General features: G+C 39.7%; 1 protein-coding gene across 3 annotated transcripts in view; it reads left to right on the top strand.

Moving 5' to 3' along the window:
- The window catches only part of RAPGEF2 (Rap guanine nucleotide exchange factor 2), a 72,585-nt gene that overhangs the window by 41,827 nt on the left and 10,030 nt on the right, over window positions 1–20,728 (top strand). For 2 of the 3 annotated variants that reach the window (XM_026041611.1, XM_026041612.1), the window contains 13 exons: window positions 1,807–1,914; window positions 1,998–2,201; window positions 2,291–2,399; window positions 4,652–4,898; window positions 7,581–7,738; window positions 11,779–12,019; window positions 12,225–12,608; window positions 13,761–13,972; window positions 14,087–14,210; window positions 14,941–14,964; window positions 16,021–16,244; window positions 17,022–17,210; window positions 18,947–19,099. In XM_026041611.1, the coding sequence (XP_025897396.1) occupies window positions 1,807–1,914; window positions 1,998–2,201; window positions 2,291–2,399; window positions 4,652–4,898; window positions 7,581–7,738; window positions 11,779–12,019; window positions 12,225–12,608; window positions 13,761–13,972; window positions 14,087–14,210; window positions 14,941–14,964; window positions 16,021–16,244; window positions 17,022–17,210; window positions 18,947–19,099 (2,377 nt within the window). The remainder of the gene's footprint in view (window positions 1–1,806; window positions 1,915–1,997; window positions 2,202–2,290; window positions 2,400–4,651; window positions 4,899–7,580; window positions 7,739–11,778; window positions 12,020–12,224; window positions 12,609–13,760; window positions 13,973–14,086; window positions 14,211–14,940; window positions 14,965–16,020; window positions 16,245–17,021; window positions 17,211–18,946; window positions 19,100–20,728) is intronic. The other variant, XM_026041610.1, reaches the window with a different exon arrangement.

Genomic DNA, 20,728 nt, shown 5'->3' with positions numbered 1-20,728 from the left:
ATTGAAAGATAAGTTAGTAAAATAAGTATTTACTGTCTTTTCAAGAGAGTGACTATAGCTGAAAAGGGCGTGAATAATATTTGGTGACATTTTTTAAAGKAGAATATATGGACTGTATGGAAGCAGAATATATGGAATACATAAAGCAGAATATATGGAAAAAATAAAAGCCTTGGTTTTTGATGTACTGTATTTCAAATATTCATGTATTCCAAGAATTTTTTTACGTCGTGTTTTTGCAAGATAAATTAATTACTTGTTAATATGGCAAAGGTTTTTTCTTCAGTAATGGACTTTTTTTTAATCTAATATCAGTAGAATTCTCTTTTGCCTTGGAACTTGACAATATAACCGAGTTCTTTATTTTCCTTATATAATACTGATTAACAGAACTTGACAATCACTGTGTGAAAGAAAAGAAGTGTGATCACTTCTTTATATAAAAAGACAGCCATTTATATAAATACAGCCATTTTAAAAAATGTATTGAGCCTTTTTCTTGTTGACCCTTGCACAGCATTAAAAAAATCCCACAAACACAGAAAAGCTATTAAATACCCCTTACCCTAAACAAAACTGCCCTGATGGGAGAATAAGGCCCTGTATGTTCAGTTCTTGCACACTGACAGCACTGTCTGTTGAGGCCATAGAGTGCGTCACACTGCAGTGCTTTATTTTCAATTATCTGTGACTTTATCAAATGTACATTGCTAGGAATATCTCTGAATGTTTTCTGGAAAATTTGAAGCAAAGTGGGTTGTATCAATGATGCAAAAMGTTCAGTGTCAACATTCCTTTAAATTGAGATGTCTTTCCTGCTAGCAGTGCTAGTAAATCTGRCCTTGCAACAAGCCCTGAAATGTGCCCTGAAATGAGGCAGAGAGGATGGGCTTTGTTTCAGGGAAGTGGTAACTGCTGTTCCTACCAAAATCTGACTGTGCTGTAAATAATAGAAAGTTGTAACTAGTTCACTTTAGTGTGGACTTGTTGGAGCTTCACTGGTTTAAAATACGTTACGTGGGCTGGCTTGAAACTTCTCAGCCATTGTGAAAAAAACTGCAAGTAGCCTAAAGCAAAGTAGACTTTCATCTGGATCTTCCAGGGTGACCCTAAAGAAAAGCAGCACAGAGATTAAACCAAAAGTAAGGAGGTTTTCATATTTAAAGAAAAATGTTGAATATGCCAGAAATGCCACCCCTAACCTACTTCACTGTGGCTAGGGGCTGCTGCAGATGCAGTAAGCAGTTATCTCCTTTTGGAAATGTGCACTCTCTAAGAAGTTCCCAAAGCTGTTTGTTTTCCAAAAGTTGTCCATTTGCTTGGCCGTGAATTTCAGCAGTTCTTGTAAATTCACTTGCTCTGTTGGATATGTAGGAACCTCCTTAGCAATTGTAYAAACCCAAAACGTCTCCCATATAGATCCCGTGAGGATGTTGGGATTTATTTTAGGCTATTCTAGCCACATCTTCAGCACAAGCGGATATAAAGGCTTTAGTGCTGGGCAGGTGCAAAGAAGCACGAGTGCTTTGTGATTAATGTTTCTGTTAACCACTAATCAGATTTCATTCTGTGACTCCAGCTCTTCAGATATTTTGCCTTTCTCTCCCTCCCCTGGCCAGACTGGTTTCCCCCATAACAAAAGAAATATAGTAGTATTTTAGAAGTAACTGAAGTGAAAAACTGAGCTTTCAACCCAGCTCAAAGCGTGAATTTTGAGTCACCGATGCGCAGTATTTCTAAAAGACTTAGCAGTAGTGCTGATCTGGTAATTCCTGGAAAGTCTTCATGTTCTTGGTTAATTTTCAGGTTACACGGGTAGTATTGTTGTGGGTGAACAATCACTTCAATGATTTTGAAGGAGATCCTGCTATGACTCGATTTCTGGAGGAATTTGAGAACAACTTGGAGAGAGAGGTAAGAATGTGTTTTTTTTCTGCCAGTTTGGCAGTGAGGCTCTTGTATGTACAACTCCTTATGCTTTTCTCTTTCTTTTGTAGAAAATGGGTGGACACTTGAGGCTGTTAAATATTGCTTGTGCTGCTAAAGCTAAACGAAGATTGATAACCTTAACGAAGCCATCTCGAGAAGCCCCTTTGCCTTTTATTTTGCTGGGAGGGTCGGAAAAGGGATTTGGAATCTTTGTGGACAGTGTAGATTTTGGAAGCAAAGCGACGGAAGCGGGCTTGAAACGTGGAGACCAGGTAGGTGTTTTTAAAATGCTTTTCCCTTCTCTTCTCTTTCTGCCAAATAAAAAAAAAATAATAATAACACTACCTGTTTGTATTTTTAGATACTGGAAGTGAATGGTCAAAACTTCGAAAACATTCAGCTATCAAAAGCCATGGAAATTCTTAGAAATAACACTCATCTGTCTATCACTGTGAAAACCAATTTATTTGGTAAGTTGTGTATGCTTTTTTCCAACTTTTGTTCCGACTTTAGATGGAGTCTTATACAGCTACTGTTTGGACATCGTTTAAAGTAAGTTGCAGTTGAAGGATTTCAGAGGTGGGAAGAACAAGAAAAGAAAGAAGTTAGTAGACCCTAAACACTATGTATCGAAATTGCAGAAAAATTACCGATAGGACTTCCTAAGTCACTTCACTCTCACAAGTGTATGTTTTAGGATGAAGGGCAGCTTAATTGAAGCACAATTAAGCCTGAACTTCTAGAAAGTGCTAATTTTTCTCTYCCTCCTCCCTTCCCTCTTTCCCTCCTCACAACTTGATCTTTGAGAATGGATACTTGGATTGTTCATGTTATTTAGCGATATGTTCCTGACATCTCTCTTTCACCATCAGGTTCTTCATCACAAATAGGTTGGGTAAAGTATGACCACAGGATGTCACTTCATTAAGTGATGATTAAGTATGCTTTATTTATCTCCGAAAGACACCTGTCAAATATGCTTCCTAGGAAACTTATTGTTRTTTCCTCGCAGAAAACAATGCTAATATTCTGCCATTCTAATAATTAAAAGACATTTCTTAGTATCAGTAGGTGCTTGTTTTTCAACATGTGCTTGTTTTTAATGTATGGGGTTAGTTCTTTATAAATATCTTTCACACAGTAGGATTTTTTGATATCATGTGTTCTTTTAGGCTGGTTTCCTCATTTCCTCATAGTTGGTGTTTTTTAAGGTTTTTATCTTGTGGGTCCTCTCCAAACACCGCAATCGCACCATAACAGAGTGTCAGAACAGTTACTTCCTGTGTTTGGCATGTGATATTCCTTATCAACAAATCTCTAAAGGAGAAGAGCCTTTTTAAATAGCGTCTCTTTATTTATATCTAATCTGTCTATGCAGACCCCACATCCTTTTTTACTATGCAGATATTTTCTCAGATTATTTGTCTTTACATGTATTTYTCTCTGAAGCTTTTTGAGTCCTATATAATTTGTCATGTACCAGGAGAAAAGGAAAAGTATTTAAGACAAAATAGTGTAAATGCCCTCAATACTCATCCYGTAGCTGCTTGCCCTTGTCCCCACTTTTTCTACAATTCTTAATAATAATTACTTTTATAGAAAACACCAAAGAAGCCATTGTGCCTTTCTTTGCCTTTCTTGTTTTTCTTCATTTTCCAGGCAAATTGCTTTTGTATATTTAATATAGACTTGTTCAGTAAGTGCCAACTGGCTGAATACTCATTTATTTCTCCATTTATCTTCTCGAGACCCTACCCAGCTCTTATTATGTGACTGATTATTCAGCTCTTCTTACTCTCTCTTTAAATGCTTTCTTATTGTATAGCTGTTTTCATCTAGGGTATTCCACTCCTAGTACGGAGGAACTGTTGAGAAAACAAAGTTTTCTCTCTTTCCTATAACAAAAAGCCTTCTGAGCACAGTTTCAGAACTTCAGGACCTTCATTTGTTACTGGGAATCTGGTCATCGGATGACTTTCCCCAACTCTGCATGGACTCTCCTTCAGAGAGACGTTCTGTGTTGCATATTTACCAACATTTTTGCCAAGTTAAGAACTCCAAAAGGTGATCATCTCACTCACCAGTGGGTATCTCAGCCCTCCCTTTGCTGGAGAGGGCAGGTGGGCAGCGGGGAGCCAGGAGCAGCTTTAGTCCCTGGCTGTGGTTTTAATTGGGCCGCAGCCGCGCTGTCAGCCTTCCAAGGCTCCGTGTTTGCGCGTGCATCCGGCAGTTGGGCACTGCAGCCTTGTCAAGCGTCCAAGATGTCTAACAGTTTTCACATGCTTTCCTTATGACCTTGTTACAATTTCCATTTCCCCTCTGATTTCTGACTTTTGTTCATGTTGCTAATTATTTTTGTCCATCTGTGTGCTTTCTTTTTTTAAAAAAAAAAACCTCTCCCATCTCAGTTGTTAGTTTTCTCCTCTCATTTTTGTTTAATGGCCTCCTTATATGCATGCTGTTATTCTGCAGAAACTTGTCCTTCAGTTAAAAAGTCAAAGTGCTTCTGGTGACATGATCCATACCACCATCCAGTCCATCCAGTATATTTCTTTCCCAAACTGGGCCGCTATACCAATTTTATGATTTTACTGCATGTGATGGAYGTTCTTTCTAAATCTTAAAAATTATTTCAAATCTTATATCCAAATTCTGATAGTATTTGAATAAACAGAGTGTGCTAARCAGTTTTTTTTGTTTGTTCATTTTTTTCTCTTTCCAGTTTTTAAGGAACTTTTAGCACGGTTGTCAGAGGATAAGAGAAATGGTGCTCCCCATTTGCCTAAAATTGGTGATATTAAAAAGGCAAGTCGTTACTCCATCCCAGACCTCGCTGTTGATGTGGAGCAGGTAATAGGACTAGAAAAAGTAAATAAGAAAAGTAAAGCCAACACAGTTGGGGGAAGAAACAAATTGAAGAAGATCCTTGACAAGACTAGAATCAGTATCCTGCCTCAGAAACCATACAAGTGAGTCTTGCCCTTAATTTCATGGTAAATTTTTGCTTTGTGTTAAACATTAATAATTTGTTACTTATGTTAATGCAAACACATTTATATATGCAGAAATATTTACCTTTTTCTTCATGTTGTCTGTTAACTGCTAATTTCAGACCAGATGATATTACTCTAGAGAATATTATAAAAATTAGACTCCTATCTTGACATCACTGTGGGCAGCTTTCAGTTCTTACAGATGCAGTGATGGTATAAGTAATTTTTATATCACTTGCTGTTTTCTCTTAAAATAAGGGTTAATTGGGTGCATACCAGACAAGAAATTTGAGGCTAGCTCAACAGGCAGGTTTGCTGGTACCTTCTGATGGGCTGTAGGTATTTCTGCAGAGTGCCACAAGGGAGACGGATTAAATTCCTCAGTCAGACTGAGAATGCTTATAAGAAAAGCTAATGAAAKCTAAATGGTATCTGGTGATGTGGTTTCTGATCCCTTATGAATGGTCACAAGTGGGTGATGTGTAATTAGTGCTTTCTCTCATTTTCATTTTCTAAATGCCCTTGGAAAAATATATTTAAACAGCTGTTGTGGGAAAGAATCTTCTGCTAAAAATCAATTCTTTTTTTCTATTATTTTAAAAGAAACATTTGACTAATATTAGATGTTCTCACTAAAGAAAAAGGACYGCTATTCTGAACCTTCATTAGCAGGAAGATGGTTAGAAAACTATGGTGTAAATGGTGTAAATAGTAAATTTCTGTATCTAAATCATAGATCTTTGTTAAAACGAAGCAACTAAGTTTCAGTAGCAGAGAATCTTTATATCCTTTTATATCCTATTTATATAATTTCATGTTGTTTCTTTAAATGTTCTCTCTTATGTCACCAGTCTTGTATGTTTGTTCCGTTGAGGTCGATGAGCCATGTGTACTGTTGTGGATGATTTATTTTGCATTGTTTTGCATTGTTCACAGATTTTTGCATAAACATGTCTTGTTGGTTTTCCTCTTCTTTTTTTTTTTTTTTTTNTTTCTTTCTTTTTCACACTTTTTTGGTGCAGGGACCTTTTCTGGTAAGAGTCAGAAAAACAATATACCTGACCCATTTTAGGTTCCTTTTGCTAGCCTGACTTCTTATGTTATATATAGCAATTTGTCTGCAAAGCTTGTTGACATTCAGTTGCTTGTCTGCAGCTTTTCTGCCTAGAGATGTGTGGTTGTAGTCTTTCCTGTGTGCTTTAGTTTCCCCTCTTGCACTGAAACTTCTGTCTTGAGCTTCCTAATAATTAACTGTATTGCGTAGGTTAAAGGACTTCACCTATTTCCATATCTTCTTAAAAACAAAGTACTAAGGTGATGAAAATGCTGTTTTGGGTGTGTTTATTGATTAGCTGAGTTAGGTAGTTAGACCTCACTAGTGACTTCTCCCAGGCATAGGGTAAAACTGTCTGTTTTCTGAGCGGTGCAGGACACATTTAGTATCCATGGAGAACTAATTTTTAAACTTAACTCTTTAAATAGAGATGGCTTGGCTGCTTCATGAGGCTTTAAGCCAGTGTTGAGGGTGAATCATTTTGTGCAGGGGATAACAATCTCTTCCTTCAGTCTTGCTTTCTGTCCCTTAACTTCCAGTAGCTCCCTGAATTGAGCAAACAGCAGCATTTCCAGTAGGTTCCCGGGAAATCTCCCCATCAAGCGTGACGCTTGTCTGGAAACCTGTCCCTGGCTACCGTCTCCCCTCGGGCTCTGACTTCTTGTACCTGTCGCCCCTCTCAATCTAGAATCATTTATTTGCCATCTATGGGCTCACACGTGTACCCATAAAGCAACAGAAATATAAAATATTTTTTGTTTTAAAGCTACAATTATCCTTTCTCTGACACAGAGAATTGTAGCCCCAGGGCAGGAGATGCTGTAGGGTTTGTGGGTTTTGCCTCGAAGTGGAGCTCTGAAACCCGTCTGTCTGTGGGGCTTGGCTGGATGTGGAGCTGTGGAAGTCAGGATGCTCAGCTGAACTTCTGCCCGAGGGAGAATCCTAGAGCTGCTTTTTCTGGTGGTCTTGGATTCTTTTCCTGAAATTTTCATTTCATAAAATATTTTAGTAGTACAGGGTTATCCAGCTTTTAAAACAAAGCGACAAAAGATAACAAACTTCCAACCCTTTCCTTGTGACATTTCTTTCTAAAAAGCACCTGTGGTGTCCATGCAGTAGAAAAATATGCCTCAAATGCCCAGCAATATCGTCCTTCCTAGAAGAACATTGTTCAATTCCTGTCACTCATACCACAGAAGGAGGCTTTTTCTGTAACAAGCCTGCAGGGATAACTGTCAGGCCCTTAATTACGTCTGTGAATGGATAGAAGACTATAAAGTAACTTGAAGTGCCAAAAAAGTAGAGTATGAGTCAGAGTCCGGGGAATGCAAGAATAAGCACATGCCACCTTTTGCATAAAGATCTTGGCCACTCTAAAAAAATTCAAATAATAATAAACATATAGCAAGCCCAGCAGCGCCCAAGGTCTTAGTGGTGAACGTGAGGGTCGCCTGTCAGGTGAGCCTCTAGGCCAGTCTGCTCACTCTAGATACTTGGGTGGTATTGACAAAGGTAGACAGCGAGTACTGCTCTCTGAAGCACCTTAACTTCTAAATACTCATTTTTTTCTTTCCTCCTTTCTTTGGTTTTCTTTGCGGATGCAGCGACATTGGAATTGGGCAGTCCCAGGACGACAGCATCGTGGGGCTGAGGCAGAGCAAGCACATCCCCCCCGCCCTGCCCGTGAGCGGCACCCTCTCATCCAGCAACCCCGACCTGCTGCAGTCTCATCACCGCATCCTGGACTTCAACACGACGCCTGGTGAGCACCTCCTTGCTCCCCTTGCCTTTTTCGGGGGGCAGGATGCACTTGAGGAGTCTTTTAGCTCGTTGCTCTGTTCCATCAGGACAGGATTTTAAGAAAGGAGCTTATTTGGCTGAGTGGCACAGAGTGGGTGGTGTGTGCATGTGGAAGAGGGGGAATGGGGGAATTTCTACCTTATGTGAAGGGTTTAACTGAAGCTCCCAAAGGCAATGGGATTTGGGCTCTTATCGGGCTGCAGGGAGGTTCTCAGCATGAAGCCTTCTCTAAGTACCCAGATCTTTCCTATTAAAACATTGCTGCTTGAGAAGGGTGCAGGGATCATAGCTGTACTGACGCTCGGTTATTACAGTCTCATAGCCGGAGCACTTCTTAAATGGGACTAAAATTCAGTATCCCTCAGAGCCCCAGGGATTTCATGCACGTGCTCAAAGGTCTGTGCTTACACATAAGCCTTGGCAGAGTCTTTCTCCTTGGAAGCACGTGCATGTCCTCAGGTTCTGGGGGGCTGGGGAAGAAGGAGAATTCAGGTGGGTGGTACCTGAACTAGCTGCAGTGTCCAAGACTCTACCCGAGAAACTGGGAGGATTTGTATTTTGTATTTAACTTAGCTACAGTCTAGTGCCAAACACTTCACACTTATTTTTTGTAAATGGGAGCTTAACTTTTTGTCATCGTTTTCATATCTATAAGTTGGTGTAAATTCTTGAAATTTACCTGGAATTGCATGGTTTTCATAATGTATGTGTAATGCTGAGTACAGCAAATGACTAATTTCCAAAGCTGTAAGAATTACTGTATCACAAAGCTCGAACAAATTCCCTTAATTTAGAAGGAAAACCTTCACTGTTCTCCATGAATCAAACATGAAGTTCAGAAAAATTTAATGAATGGGAAATATTTTGCTGTTTGCCATTGCTCTGGGAAGCAAGATGAATAGTGATGTAATCTCATGAACAGCTTTTCTCTATCTTTATGAAAACCATTTAAGTAATTACTGCTTTCTCATTAATTTTTTTTCCTCTTTACCTAAACTTCATCCAAACACAAACTGAATATTTGTAAATTAATTCTTAGCAGTTTTCCTGGTAGGAAGGGAGGAGAAAGAGGCACTGAAATCAAAAAGGTACCTTAAGGCCTTTACTGACATGGATAGAAGGAGTTGATTTATACCGCTATATACCTGAAGACTTGGAAAAAGCTAGAGCCTACAGTTGTAATTTCTTTCATTACCTTGAGCTAAATTAAAGATGGAGAGGGAGGCAGCCTGCAAGAAAAGAGAATGCACTGGAGAAGAAAGACAGAAGTAGTGGAGTTGTCTTCCTTGGATGCTATGGGGAATATCCCTCAGGATGGGAAATAAAGCAGCTTGCTGCTCTGGAAGGCTAGTGTCGGAGGAGGAAAGGAGATCGTTCTTGAAATCTGCAACGAGCTGTTTTTGCTACTCTTCTGCTTTGCACAGGCTTTTTCAAATACACCTGTAAAGGTTTATTTTCAGATGTTCAAATACTTCAATATTTCTTTTTGCTTGCTCTCTTTGCCGTTCCATTAAAAGTAAAATAAGAGGCTAATGAAGAGCTGTCAGTCCCTGGCACGTGCTTCTCACACCAGCTTTGCCGGGGGAATCCATCCCCATCCCTGAAGCTTTGCGGTCTTCAGCTTGCCTCTCCAGTCCCTTTGCTGAAAAGGCATGAAGAGGATGCTTGCAATTCTTTTCAAGTGCTGTTTTATATAGAAATCATTGTGCCAAATGACTTGCTAACATCTCTGTATGCTTTAAAGCACTTTTGATACTGGCTCTGACTGGAACGCAGCTTGAGAAATTGATTGATAAAACAGGGTGCAAAGAAGCTACTGCTGTATTTACTGTTCTCTGCCTTTCCCCACATGCAGATATGAAGAATCTTTAGCAATCTTGAGCAGATCACTTGCTTCTTGCAAGTATTAAGGGAGCTCCCACCTTAATCCTGTCTAAGATGGCTTTTTGTCTTTGTAGCATTTCTTTAAATACCCAGTATTTCTGTAGCAGGAGCACACAGCAAGATCTAGACAACATCCATTTTTAAATAATTCCTCTGAMTGGCTGTGTCTCTGGCATCCGTTTTCCCCAAAATGGCCAAAATTGCAACAGTGGTTCTGGGCACTGCTCTGCATCCCTCTTCAGCTCATTACTAAGGAAGACGAGGGTCGATAGGGGATTGCTGACAAGAGGTGCACTTGGCTTGCTGGCTGTGAAAGGTGTCTGCCCCTTTGACTGCAGTACTTGCAAAGGCTGAAAAGGGCCTGTAGTGATCCACGTTATGTGAAAATTATAATGCCRTCCCTCAATTTTAATGTGTCTTGAGTGCTTTTCAAGTTGCAGAAATATTACTGTGAGTATAAAAGGTATGAGTTTATTTAAATGTAACTTAAAGACTTAAATATTTAAGCTTTAAACTGTCTTTGTGGCAGATAAGCAAACCAGTATGTGAGACAGATTGACCTTAATACTTCCCAAATTAATATTTTGGAGACATGCAGCAATATTCAGAAAACATCAGTTTTTCATTTGTCATAAGATTTATGTTGCCAAATAGATATTTTAGTGGTAACTTTAAAAAGTGTGTTAGGTGCTTCCAGAACTAATGTAGRGTCTCTCTTTCCATAGGCTGCCAAATAAGATTCTGATTGTGTCAGTGGATGTTTTCATGTAGCAGCTTTATTAAAGGGAAYGGATTGTTTTTATAACCATCATTTTGGGCTTTAAATTCAGAGGACCTTCTGTTATTTTCTGTTTTCTTGCCTATACAACCATTATGTGCAACCTCAAAACAACAACAACATAAAAACCTCAAAGAAGGAGCTAGGCAACTAAAATAGGTTATTTGTATCAAAAGAAAGAAATTAAATTCAATTGGAAGTACTTTATCWTATCATATAAAAATATTCTGTGTTAAAAAGCCTGGTGGTGTATAGTTATAGCTTCATTTTCTTCTATAATATAGTAGCAACCAAGAAATTCTAGTTGATTAATGGTTCTAGATTTCAATCTATCCACAAGTTTATGGAATTGTTCAATTCCAGAATTTGGAGCTAGGCTGATCACTCCTCACATTTCTTAAAAATAATCTTCTTATGACYGTTAGCTATGTTTTGTATTGTAAGTTATTTTAAGCAATGTATTTAGAGCTCACATTTTGGAAAGTCTTTTTTCTGTCTTTAACTGTTTCAGTTTCTAATAATTAAAACGCTGGCACATAGAAATGAACATCTGTGAAAATTAGGCTCCTCATTAGTTTTTTCTGCCTGTATGTTGGCAGTGTTTACTTATCTCTGTACCTTGTCCCATCCCAGCCTATAATATTGTCCCTGTCTATAACCTGACATTCATTCCCAATTGTTTTTGAAACTAGTTGATTATTTTTAAAAAATCTTATCTTGAACTTTTTTATTATTATTATTTGAATCAGAGCTCACTGGAATGCTATTTTGGTGTCATCAAAGATGCTCTGACCTCTTTGTCACAGGGTTTGTGGAAATGGAAACCTTAAAGAAAAGCTTCGAACAACAAGGCAGTGATTTATTGGGCTGCTAGTATTTGTCGAGGACTTCAGACMAGGCTTTTCATCACTTGATTTAACTCTGTTTAAAATCAGCATTTTATCTAGATTGAAGACAAATACAAGTCAATTTTCTGTCTTGTGTTACAGACCTTTTCCAATATGACTGGTAAATCCAAGGCATCTCTGTGCCTATTTGTCTATAAATCTAAGTTCTCCTAAGTTTTGGGGATCATCTGCCACGTTAAAAAGTCTCCAATAGATCAAATTTCTAGATCTAAGTCARCTTGCATTAATGCAGCTGAGTTGGGGGCTATGTAGATGCATACAAGCAAGAGCTGTTTCATCAGAAGAGAGATAAAACAATGTTACTGAAACAAAATGTAATTGCACTATTAATGAGATGTAATCTGACTGATATCACTGCTTGTTCTTATTATACTATTAAAGTTTTCTGCCTYGCTAACTTGTCTGCCTTGCCCGCGACGCTTCCCTCGGCAGATTTACCAGACCAGGTGCTGAGGGTTTTCAAGGCGGACCAGCAAAGCCGCTACATCATGATCAGCAAGGACACGACAGCCAAGGAGGTGGTGGTGCAGGCCATGCGGGAGTTTGCCCTCACGGCCAGCGCCGAGGCCTACTCGCTGTGCGAGGTCTCCGTCACGCCGGAGGGCGTCATCAAGCAGCGGCGCCTTCCCGACCAGCTCTCCAAGCTGGCAGACAGGATACAGCTCAGTGGCAGGTGAGGCCTCAGACCGGTTCAGAGCCCTGCTCAACAGGGGTGTATTCGACTTGCTAGTATTTCGTTTCCTTACAAGGGATTTCTTTTAGTGCAGTATGGTTGAACTTGAATTTATTCTGTGATTCTGACTAGGTCATTACTGTGATTTTTCACTAGCATTTGCATATTGTGTCTTGAATCTTTTTGGTATTTTGTCTTTTTCCAGGTATTACCTGAAGAACAACATGGAAACAGAAACGCTTTGTTCCGATGAAGATGCTCAAGAGTTGCTAAGGGAAAGCCAAATTTCCCTGCTACAGCTCAGTACTGTTGAGGTGGCCACTCAACTCTCCATGAGAAACTTTGAGCTCTTCCGTAATATTGAACCTACGGAATATATAGATGACTTATTTAAACTGAAATCAAAAACAGGTTGCATGAATCTGAAGAAGTTTGAAGAAGTGATAAATCAAGAAACTTTCTGGGTAGCTTCTGAGATTCTGAGAGAAACCAACCAGCTAAAAAGGATGAAGATCATTAAGCATTTCATTAAGATAGCACTCCACTGCAGAGAATGCAAGAACTTCAACTCAATGTTTGCTATCATCAGGTAGCTGAGACTTCTTTTGACCTAGAATTGAAATTATTGAGGGGTAATAGATCGCTCTACTAAACTGCATTAAATAGAGTAAACTAATTATTTCAACAGAGTGTTAAACTGAGCAAACTGATTAACAGTGCTCGTGTCAGCACTTGGCAATCCAATAAAGAAGGTATATTCGGTCCTAGTACCTAGTGTACAAGAGACTCTGGGCAGCTCCTTGTTTCACAGAGAGTTCCCGTGTCGTGAATTGAGCTGTGGTGTCTTCACTGCCGTTTTGAATTGGTAGGGAAAAGAGGGAAGAGAGATCCTGATGAGAAGGTGTGTTTGTGCACCACTGTGCAGCATGGGCATCTGAAGAGAGTCCTCAAAGCAGTGAAGACAGTGGTCGGGGTGGAGTTTATTAAATTTACCACGGGTGAAACACTGAGCTGCAATAGCTGGGTTACAACGTTGTACAAAATGCTGCAGATGAAAGTTTTTTAATAAGAATAAAACTGTTTCAAAAGTCTCAAATAGAAAACCTTTCTCAGTTCTGGAATGAAAAAACAGGAAACAGTAATGCATGTGTTTAAACACCTTTTTTTAAAAAAGTTCTTATTTCCTGTAGAATGTCCCAAATTACAAAGAAAAAAACAAAAAACCACAGAAGATGTGTGTTACGAAAAAACTCGGGCAAGTCGCATATAAAAATGGCAACCTTATCACCTTTCCTGGCAAAAGTCCTCGCAAACAAATTGAGACTGTCACTTTTTTCCTGAAGGGCACTGTTCTTGAGTACCATCTGATCAGATGTGGCAGCAAACCCCAGGGATCCACCTTCATAATCAGTTTCTGACGCATTAAAATCTGGAGATTCAGCTCAGCTTTTTCAGCTGCCCTCAGTGAGAAATAAAAGCAGCCTCTCTGCCAGCAGGGATGTGAATGATGGAAAGATGTATAGGGCTAAATGCAAACCAGGCTGGCCTCTGTCTGTGGAAGGTGCCAGCACCACTAATGGGAATGACCTGTGGTTTTTTATACTGGCTACTGCTTCAGAATAGCCTCAGATGTTTACACTCTGTTATAACCATGGGATATAGAGACCACATAGATTCTTTTAGGGATTTCCTTTGTTTCTTTCTGTTGTTCTTGATTTTTTTTTTCACTTTTTGTTTCAAGTGGCCTGAACTTGGCACCAGTTGCACGGCTCCGAACTACCTGGGAAAAACTTCCAAGCAAGTATGAGAAACTTTTTCAAGATCTGCAGGACTTGTTTGATCCATCTAGGAACATGGCAAAATATCGTAATGTCCTGAACAGCCAAAACCTACAGCCCCCGATTATTCCTCTCTTTCCAGTTATCAAAAAAGACCTTACATTCCTTCATGAAGGTAAAAGCAAGCTGACTTCTCTTTTACTTTTTAACATATATATATATACTTTAGCTAGCTAAGGAAAATTAACCTTGCAGCCAAATAACTGATGCTGCTGTTTGTTGATTCTAGGAAATGATTCCAAAGTGGAGGGCCTGGTCAACTTTGAGAAGCTGCGGATGATTGCAAAAGAAATTCGCCATGTTGGTCGCATGGCATCTGTTAACATGGACCCTGCTTTAATGTTCAGGACCAGGTAAGTGGGCTGTGTTCAGCAGAGCCTCCCTCAGTCATGAGAAGGCCTAGGTAGCAGCAAGCTGTTTCTCACATGAATACCTGTGCATGTGTTTGGAGAAAAAAGGATTKCTCCCCAGGAGTGGATCGTCAGTCGTGTTGGTTCAGTAGGAAGTCTGCACGTGTGGAAAACTGATTTCATTTTTCAGTCTCAGAAAGAGTTTGTTTCTCTTTAGCAATTTAGCAAAATTATGCATTGTGTGTACTGAAGCCAGTTTAAGAAATGGAGAAATCATTCCCTTTCGTGTTTGTATATAAAAGTACCTTAAATTATTCCTTAGTTGCCAGATATCTCATTCCAAAGACAAGACTGCACCTCTGGGAGGGAGTAAGAGAGGGGGAGGGCCTATTTTGAACATATACGTGTTAGTCTGCTTGAGTTATTGCTGTGTGCCAGTCTTACTGTTCTGATTCAATAGAGGTGGGGATATATGGCAATTAGTTTAAGTCTCCGTTTTTAGAAAACATGGAGCGAAKGTGTTTTGGCTTCTTGTTAGAGCCAGTTTGGTGCATACTCTTTTTCTTGATTTGGACTAGAAGAGTTTGTAGTGCCTGAATCAAGGTTCTCTTGAAATGTTTGTGGSCTTCTAGAACTGCTTGTCCTGAGGTCCAGTCTTTTTCTTTCTGAGCTTGTGATCTCTCTCTGTCTCTCCTTAAACCCACGCTTTACTCTTCCTGGCTCTCACTTGCAGGAAGAAGAAATGGAGGAGTTTGGGGTAAGTGGCTGGAGACAACATGCRCAGAAATTCATTCTTCCCTTTCCATTTGCATTGTTTCCTACTTTCTATCTTTAATTTTCTGATGCTTTGACATTTTTACTTTTTGTTAACCCTTTTTTTTTTTAATCTGGCAATACATTTTAATCCAAGAGTGCTTTTGCTTTTGAAATTAAAACATAAAAGCTGTTAAACATTTAGGGGTGATTATAGATAGGAATGGGGGTGAGTACCTGCTCCCCCCAGCCATTTCAATTGCCAAAGGAAGCAACTTTCAGTAAAAAGGAAGTTGTAAAAATGACAAAAACTGCCATTAACTTCCTTAGGACTAATGAGCAATTAYGAGATTCAAATACAAATGTTAAAAGTTAGAGCATCTGCTAAACTAACTGTGTATTTTACACTGCAGCTCAGCCATCATTTCTGCCCTTAGCAATTTGGGAACCATGCTTACTTTTCCCATAGACATACATACATTGAAATGTGCATGGTATTTATTTCATCATTAGCTTGCTGATCGTTTTATTTAACAAGRAGCTCTCTATATTCAACTCAGGAACACAGAAGGAAGTTTTGTTAAGTAAAGCTGAGCTGTACATTTTGTATATGATCTAATTAGAAAATACGTGGAAGACTTTTGGAAAGCTTTCTAAATTTGYATTTAAACTTGAGCCTCAACTGTAGCCTTCTGTCAGCATTGCCTTGCTGCATGAGCTTTTCCTAATGCTCTGATCTCCGCAGTAGCCAGTTCCCTGGAGAGCTGGCTGGAATGCTTTTGGAGTTGCGTGGAGTGATGCTGCCTTGTTGGAGCGGAATAGGTTGAATATTCGTACCATTAAAGTAGTGCCTGTAACCAAGTAAAACGATTCCCTCACCCTTACCCTTCTCTCTGTTTATAGCTGTTTGACTTACTGGAATGAGGCATGTGAGCTTTGACCATAGACTGACATTCATGCAACCCTTTGCACGTTTCAAGATCATGGAGTGATGGAGAGGGTCTGGACTAAGCCCCATTTTTCCCTCTTTCCCCTCCTGCCCCACATGTCTTCCCTGCAGGTCCCTGAGCCAAGGCAGCACAAACGCGGCCGTGCTGGACGTCGCGCAGGCAGGAGGGCATAAAAAGCGGGTCCGTCGCAGCTCCTTCCTTAATGCCAAAAAGCTTTACGAAGATGCTCAGATGGCCCGGAAAGTGAAGCAGTATCTCGCAAACTTGGACCTGGAGATGGATGAGGAGAGCCTCCAGACGCTGTCTCTGCAGTGCGAGCCTGCTACCAACACACGTGAGCACTTCCTGGGGCATTTCCTGGGGACTTGGAGGAGAATATAAACGTACCCCTGGTTTTTGCTCCTCAAGGAGCAAGTGGGAGCAGTGACAAGACGACGAGCTGGAAAAATGTGTCTCACGTCCGTAAGCGCTAAGCACCTGCAAATGCTAAGGGCGTCATCTCAGAAGTTACCGAGGTAGATCTGTGTAGGAGATGAGCCTTTCTGGAAGATGTGATGCTGAAGTGCACAAAGGTTCCCTTGTAGGTTGTGGAGGAGCCAGATGTTCCTCTCAGCCTTGAGAGGTGAACAAGGACATTTTTCTGTCTGGGCATTTCAGAGAGCTGCTGCAGGATTCWCTCTGGTGGCAGAGGAAGGAGACCTTACATGGAAAATAATTTTGATTTGAGAGAGTGCTATATCTTGTGCCCTCTCCTTCCTTCAAGACAGCAAAAATTAATAATTATCTACCTATTGTAAATCAAATGTAGTGCTTCCTGTAGCCCAGTATAACTTCCTGTCACATTTCTGATAACTGTATCAATGGTTGGTTTACAGGAACTCTCTTTTGATAAAGAGAGCAAAGGACGCTTGATAATTTAAATAATCAAATTGAAAATTAAATCTCCATCTTTTCCTCTTCTCCACTTGCTTCTAAATGARTCCTACCGCATTCAACACTTCACTGTTGAGGACTCCTTAATTATCACTTGGAGGGCTTTACATTTCAGTATTTGCATTGCAGTATTTGCAGCCAGCAGTCATTCTTTGTTTCCTCCCGTTTTCTCCCATAGTACCCAAAAACCCAGGAGACAAACGATCCGGGAAATCTGAGACGTCGCCGGTGGCACCCCGGGCAGGACTCCAGCAGAAGGTGCAGCAGCAGCAGCAGCAGCATAAAGTGAACCARGCACTGCAGGTCCCTGCTGTTTCTCTTTACCCTTCCCGCAAGAARGTGCCGGTGAAAGACCTCCCTCCCTTTGGTGAGTGCACCCAGGAGCTGCTTGGCTTGGATACGCTGGGGTTTGGTCCTTCCTGTCAGGGAAGCCCTTTTAATCAAATAAGATTCAGGCATTTGTTCCAAGTAGTAGTAAATAGCAGTTGTGACTGCTCGGGCAGTGTGTGCATGAAAATCCTTTTCTCTAGACTTAGTCAGAAAGAAAAGTTCTAGGAAAGCAGCATCCTGTTAACTTAGACGATAAAATTGTTTATCTTTAGCTAACCTCTGGAAGGAAGGTTCTTTACTAGTTGTCTGCACTAGGACCTGTTCCCAAGGGATTAGTGACTTGGAGTTGGTTTTGTGTGACAGTGTGTTTTTTCCCCAAGATTTCAACATTTAATATGAAAGTCAGGCCTGTRTAAATCAGTAGCACTGTTAAAAGACAGGCCCCAAGATTCACGTTGAGAATTGTCCCTCTGATTTCCCCTCCCTAGTGCTTTTTTAAATTTCTATGCYAGTGTTGCATGCAACTGTGATAGGTACTGGACAGTAGTAATTTACAGTAATTTGATTTGGTTTCCTAATCTAGATCCAAGCAGTATACATAACCACGTGTCTAATAAAGACATTTTTACATAGCACTTGAAGTACTGCAAAATTCTCAGGAAGTATAAACCAGCGAACTGGCCCTTTCCCTTGCATGCTAGTAATTTCACCAGAGCTTCTGAATTCTGATTTCACTGATCAGTTTCACTTACTGCTTAGACTTGTAGAGAGGATTTAGAAGTAGCAAAATGAGCAAGAAACAATTGAATATTTGTCTAGCTCTTGTTGGTTCTACCCCTAACTTTTAATCTTAAATACTTTGAAAGACTATGTTTTTGCTCACGGGTAGGACAGTTTCTGAAAATATAACTAGGTTATGTTGGTAGGACAGCTCTAAGTTATTGATTGCAACATTGTGGTAAGAATTCTTGAAAATAACCTCCACTGCAATAAATAAGTAAATAAATAAACAGTGCAAAGCTGTCAAAGAAGCTCCATCTTCATTTTTAAACAGAACTCTCCCAAAGTTTTGGGTTTGTTTCTGGAGGTGGACATATTTTCTGTCTCRAAAGAGCAGCTCTTTATGCCCTACGTGTTTACACCATGTATCATTCTTAAGATGTTGTTACTCTTCAGCTTCCCAAAACAGGCTGATGCAGAGACAGTTCTCAGAAGCGTTAGGAAGAAGGTCAGCTCCAGGAGGACCTTGTTTTTAAGCCTAGTCTTACCTGTCTTCTTTCCCAGCTTTCTTYGACCTTTTGAACTGTTCTGTGAATACAAAAAGAACCAGAAGKACAGTTTTGGTTTAAACTGTGTGAATCTTCACTAACCCAGTGAGAGCTGAGGGCGTGTGTGTATTCTCACTATTTTTAGTTCAAGTTCACTTGAACAAAGTGTAGCAGTTACTGTACATATCCTTGATTATAGATCTGGAAACACAGTAATCTGAAACACAATTTCTTGATTATACTTTCCAAGATAAAATATTTCTCTTAGGTGGCCAAAATGAAAGACTGGCTTGACAAAAATGCAGAAAAAAAGGGCTATATTTTAAAGAGAAGTAGATTTAAAACTCTTGTTTAAGTTAGTCGTGGAAACTAACAAATGAAAATTATTTAAAGAGATTGTTTCTTTGTTTTCCCTGTGCGGTGTCCCCTCTACAAATGCGTTGTGAAATTCAAAGGTATCTTTATCTCAGTCTTTACATCTGCCTACATTCATTCTTCCTTAAAGGCATTAACTCCCCACAAGCTTTAAAGAAAATTCTGTCATTATCCGAAGAAGGAAGCTTGGAACGTCACAAGAAACAATCCGATGACACAGTATCAAGTGCATCCTCACAGCTCTCTTCTCCTCCCACCTCACCACAGAGTTCTCCAAGGAAAGGTATGAGACAAGAGCATGCAGCATTTCTCATTCTRTTTCCCAAAGGCTGAGAGTTTCAGGAATTTCCGAGAGACAGTTTAAAAGTTCAGGATGAAATAGAGCTGCTTTTATTTTTGTTGCACAGGATCAGCAAGGGAGCAGGAGGTAATGCATTAGTGGAAGACYTGCACGCCCTACTATTAGCTAAAGGCAGGAAGGTGCCCTGAAAGTATAGTGCATTAGGCCACTCTCATTGCTGCTGCCTCAGATAAAATGTTCCCATCCTAAGTGTCTTCTGCCAGTGGCAGCCTGTGCAGATGGAGGTTTAACGCACAGCATTGAGCACGATAACCTATTAGAGGAATTATTTGCTGTGTCATCCATCTGCATGGGAAGTGACCTGTGTATGAAAGGCACAGACAGGGCATTCCGGGTTCACCTTAACGAATAAACTACATTTTCCTAGCAGCATTATTATTCAAATGTTTGTGGTTGTCGGAGTAATGGGCACAAAGCACAATGGAGTTTTCTCAACTGAGTTAATTTTAAGTAGTTTTGTGTTTTCTTAAAGTCAATCTAGGACCCTGAAAAAGGAATTAATATTTTTACCTTCTTGCTTTTTCATTGTGCTTGTTCTGCTTATGAATTGAGGAAGAAGAGAATGCCGGTATTCACATGGAGTTTGAGCAAAGCAATCACTTTGAATGTCTGATAGCATAGCTGGACTGCAGATAACCTCTAGGTTATTCTCTTTTCAGAATATTGTGAAGTCTTAATGATAAAGTCAAGTTTAATMGCTATAAAATGTAACGTTTTATTAAAACACGTGTATTGAAATTGAGCCCCAGAGTGCAGAACTCTGAAGGAAGTTAATGTTGGCCTAATCAAGGTAGCTAAATCCTTTTCTTACCCTGGTTGGTGACAGTGCCAGTCAGCTGGGATCTTACAGCTCCAAACTGTAGAATAACCAGTTCCTCCCTTTGTCTCCCTGAAGGGAGAAGAATTGCAAGAATTAACACTTCACCATGACATAAATAGGGTTTACAGAACCAAAAGTGTGTGAGGAAAAGTCTTAGTTGGATAATCAGAGATTGGGAAGTTGGGTATGGCAAGAGAATACAGAAGCATATGCAGAATCTCTAGTGCAGTGATCTTTGCTAAGGTCAGAAGGAGCAGAGTATTATGTGGAGAAGACTAAAGTTATCACTGTGTGAGATCTCAGCATATTTTTTTGCAAATACTTTATTAGAAAAGAGTAAATTTACATGAATTTGGTCAGGTCTGTGCATTCCTTGAGAAAGGAAATGGGATTTTGTGCTTGACTAAGAGTGGAAGAGTACTGTGCACTTGAAGAAATAGTTCTACATTTAAAAAAAAAAAAAAAAAAAAAAAAAAAAAAAAAATCGTGAGATTGATGACACCATGAAGCTAATGGTATATTCTTTTCTTTCAATCAAATCTGGCAGAATTAATCCCACATTCTCAGCAAGTGTGAATTGATTGGGATAAATCAGCCAAAATTTATCCCAATTTCAGGGATAAATTCAGACTGAAAGCCAAAAATAAAAAATGCAGCCATATATAAATGTTTGTTAAAAGGAATTTAACTTAACTTAAAGCCAACATCACTCCGGTCTTCAAAAAAGGCAA

The sequence above is a fragment of the Nothoprocta perdicaria genome, unplaced genomic scaffold, assembly GCF_003342845.1.
Source record: "Nothoprocta perdicaria isolate Ctin4 unplaced genomic scaffold, notPer1 scaffold_29, whole genome shotgun sequence".
Lineage (NCBI taxonomy): Eukaryota > Metazoa > Chordata > Aves > Tinamiformes > Tinamidae > Nothoprocta > Nothoprocta perdicaria.
Note: the sequence above shows the minus strand (reverse complement) of the source record. Positions and strands in the feature narration are given on the sequence as shown.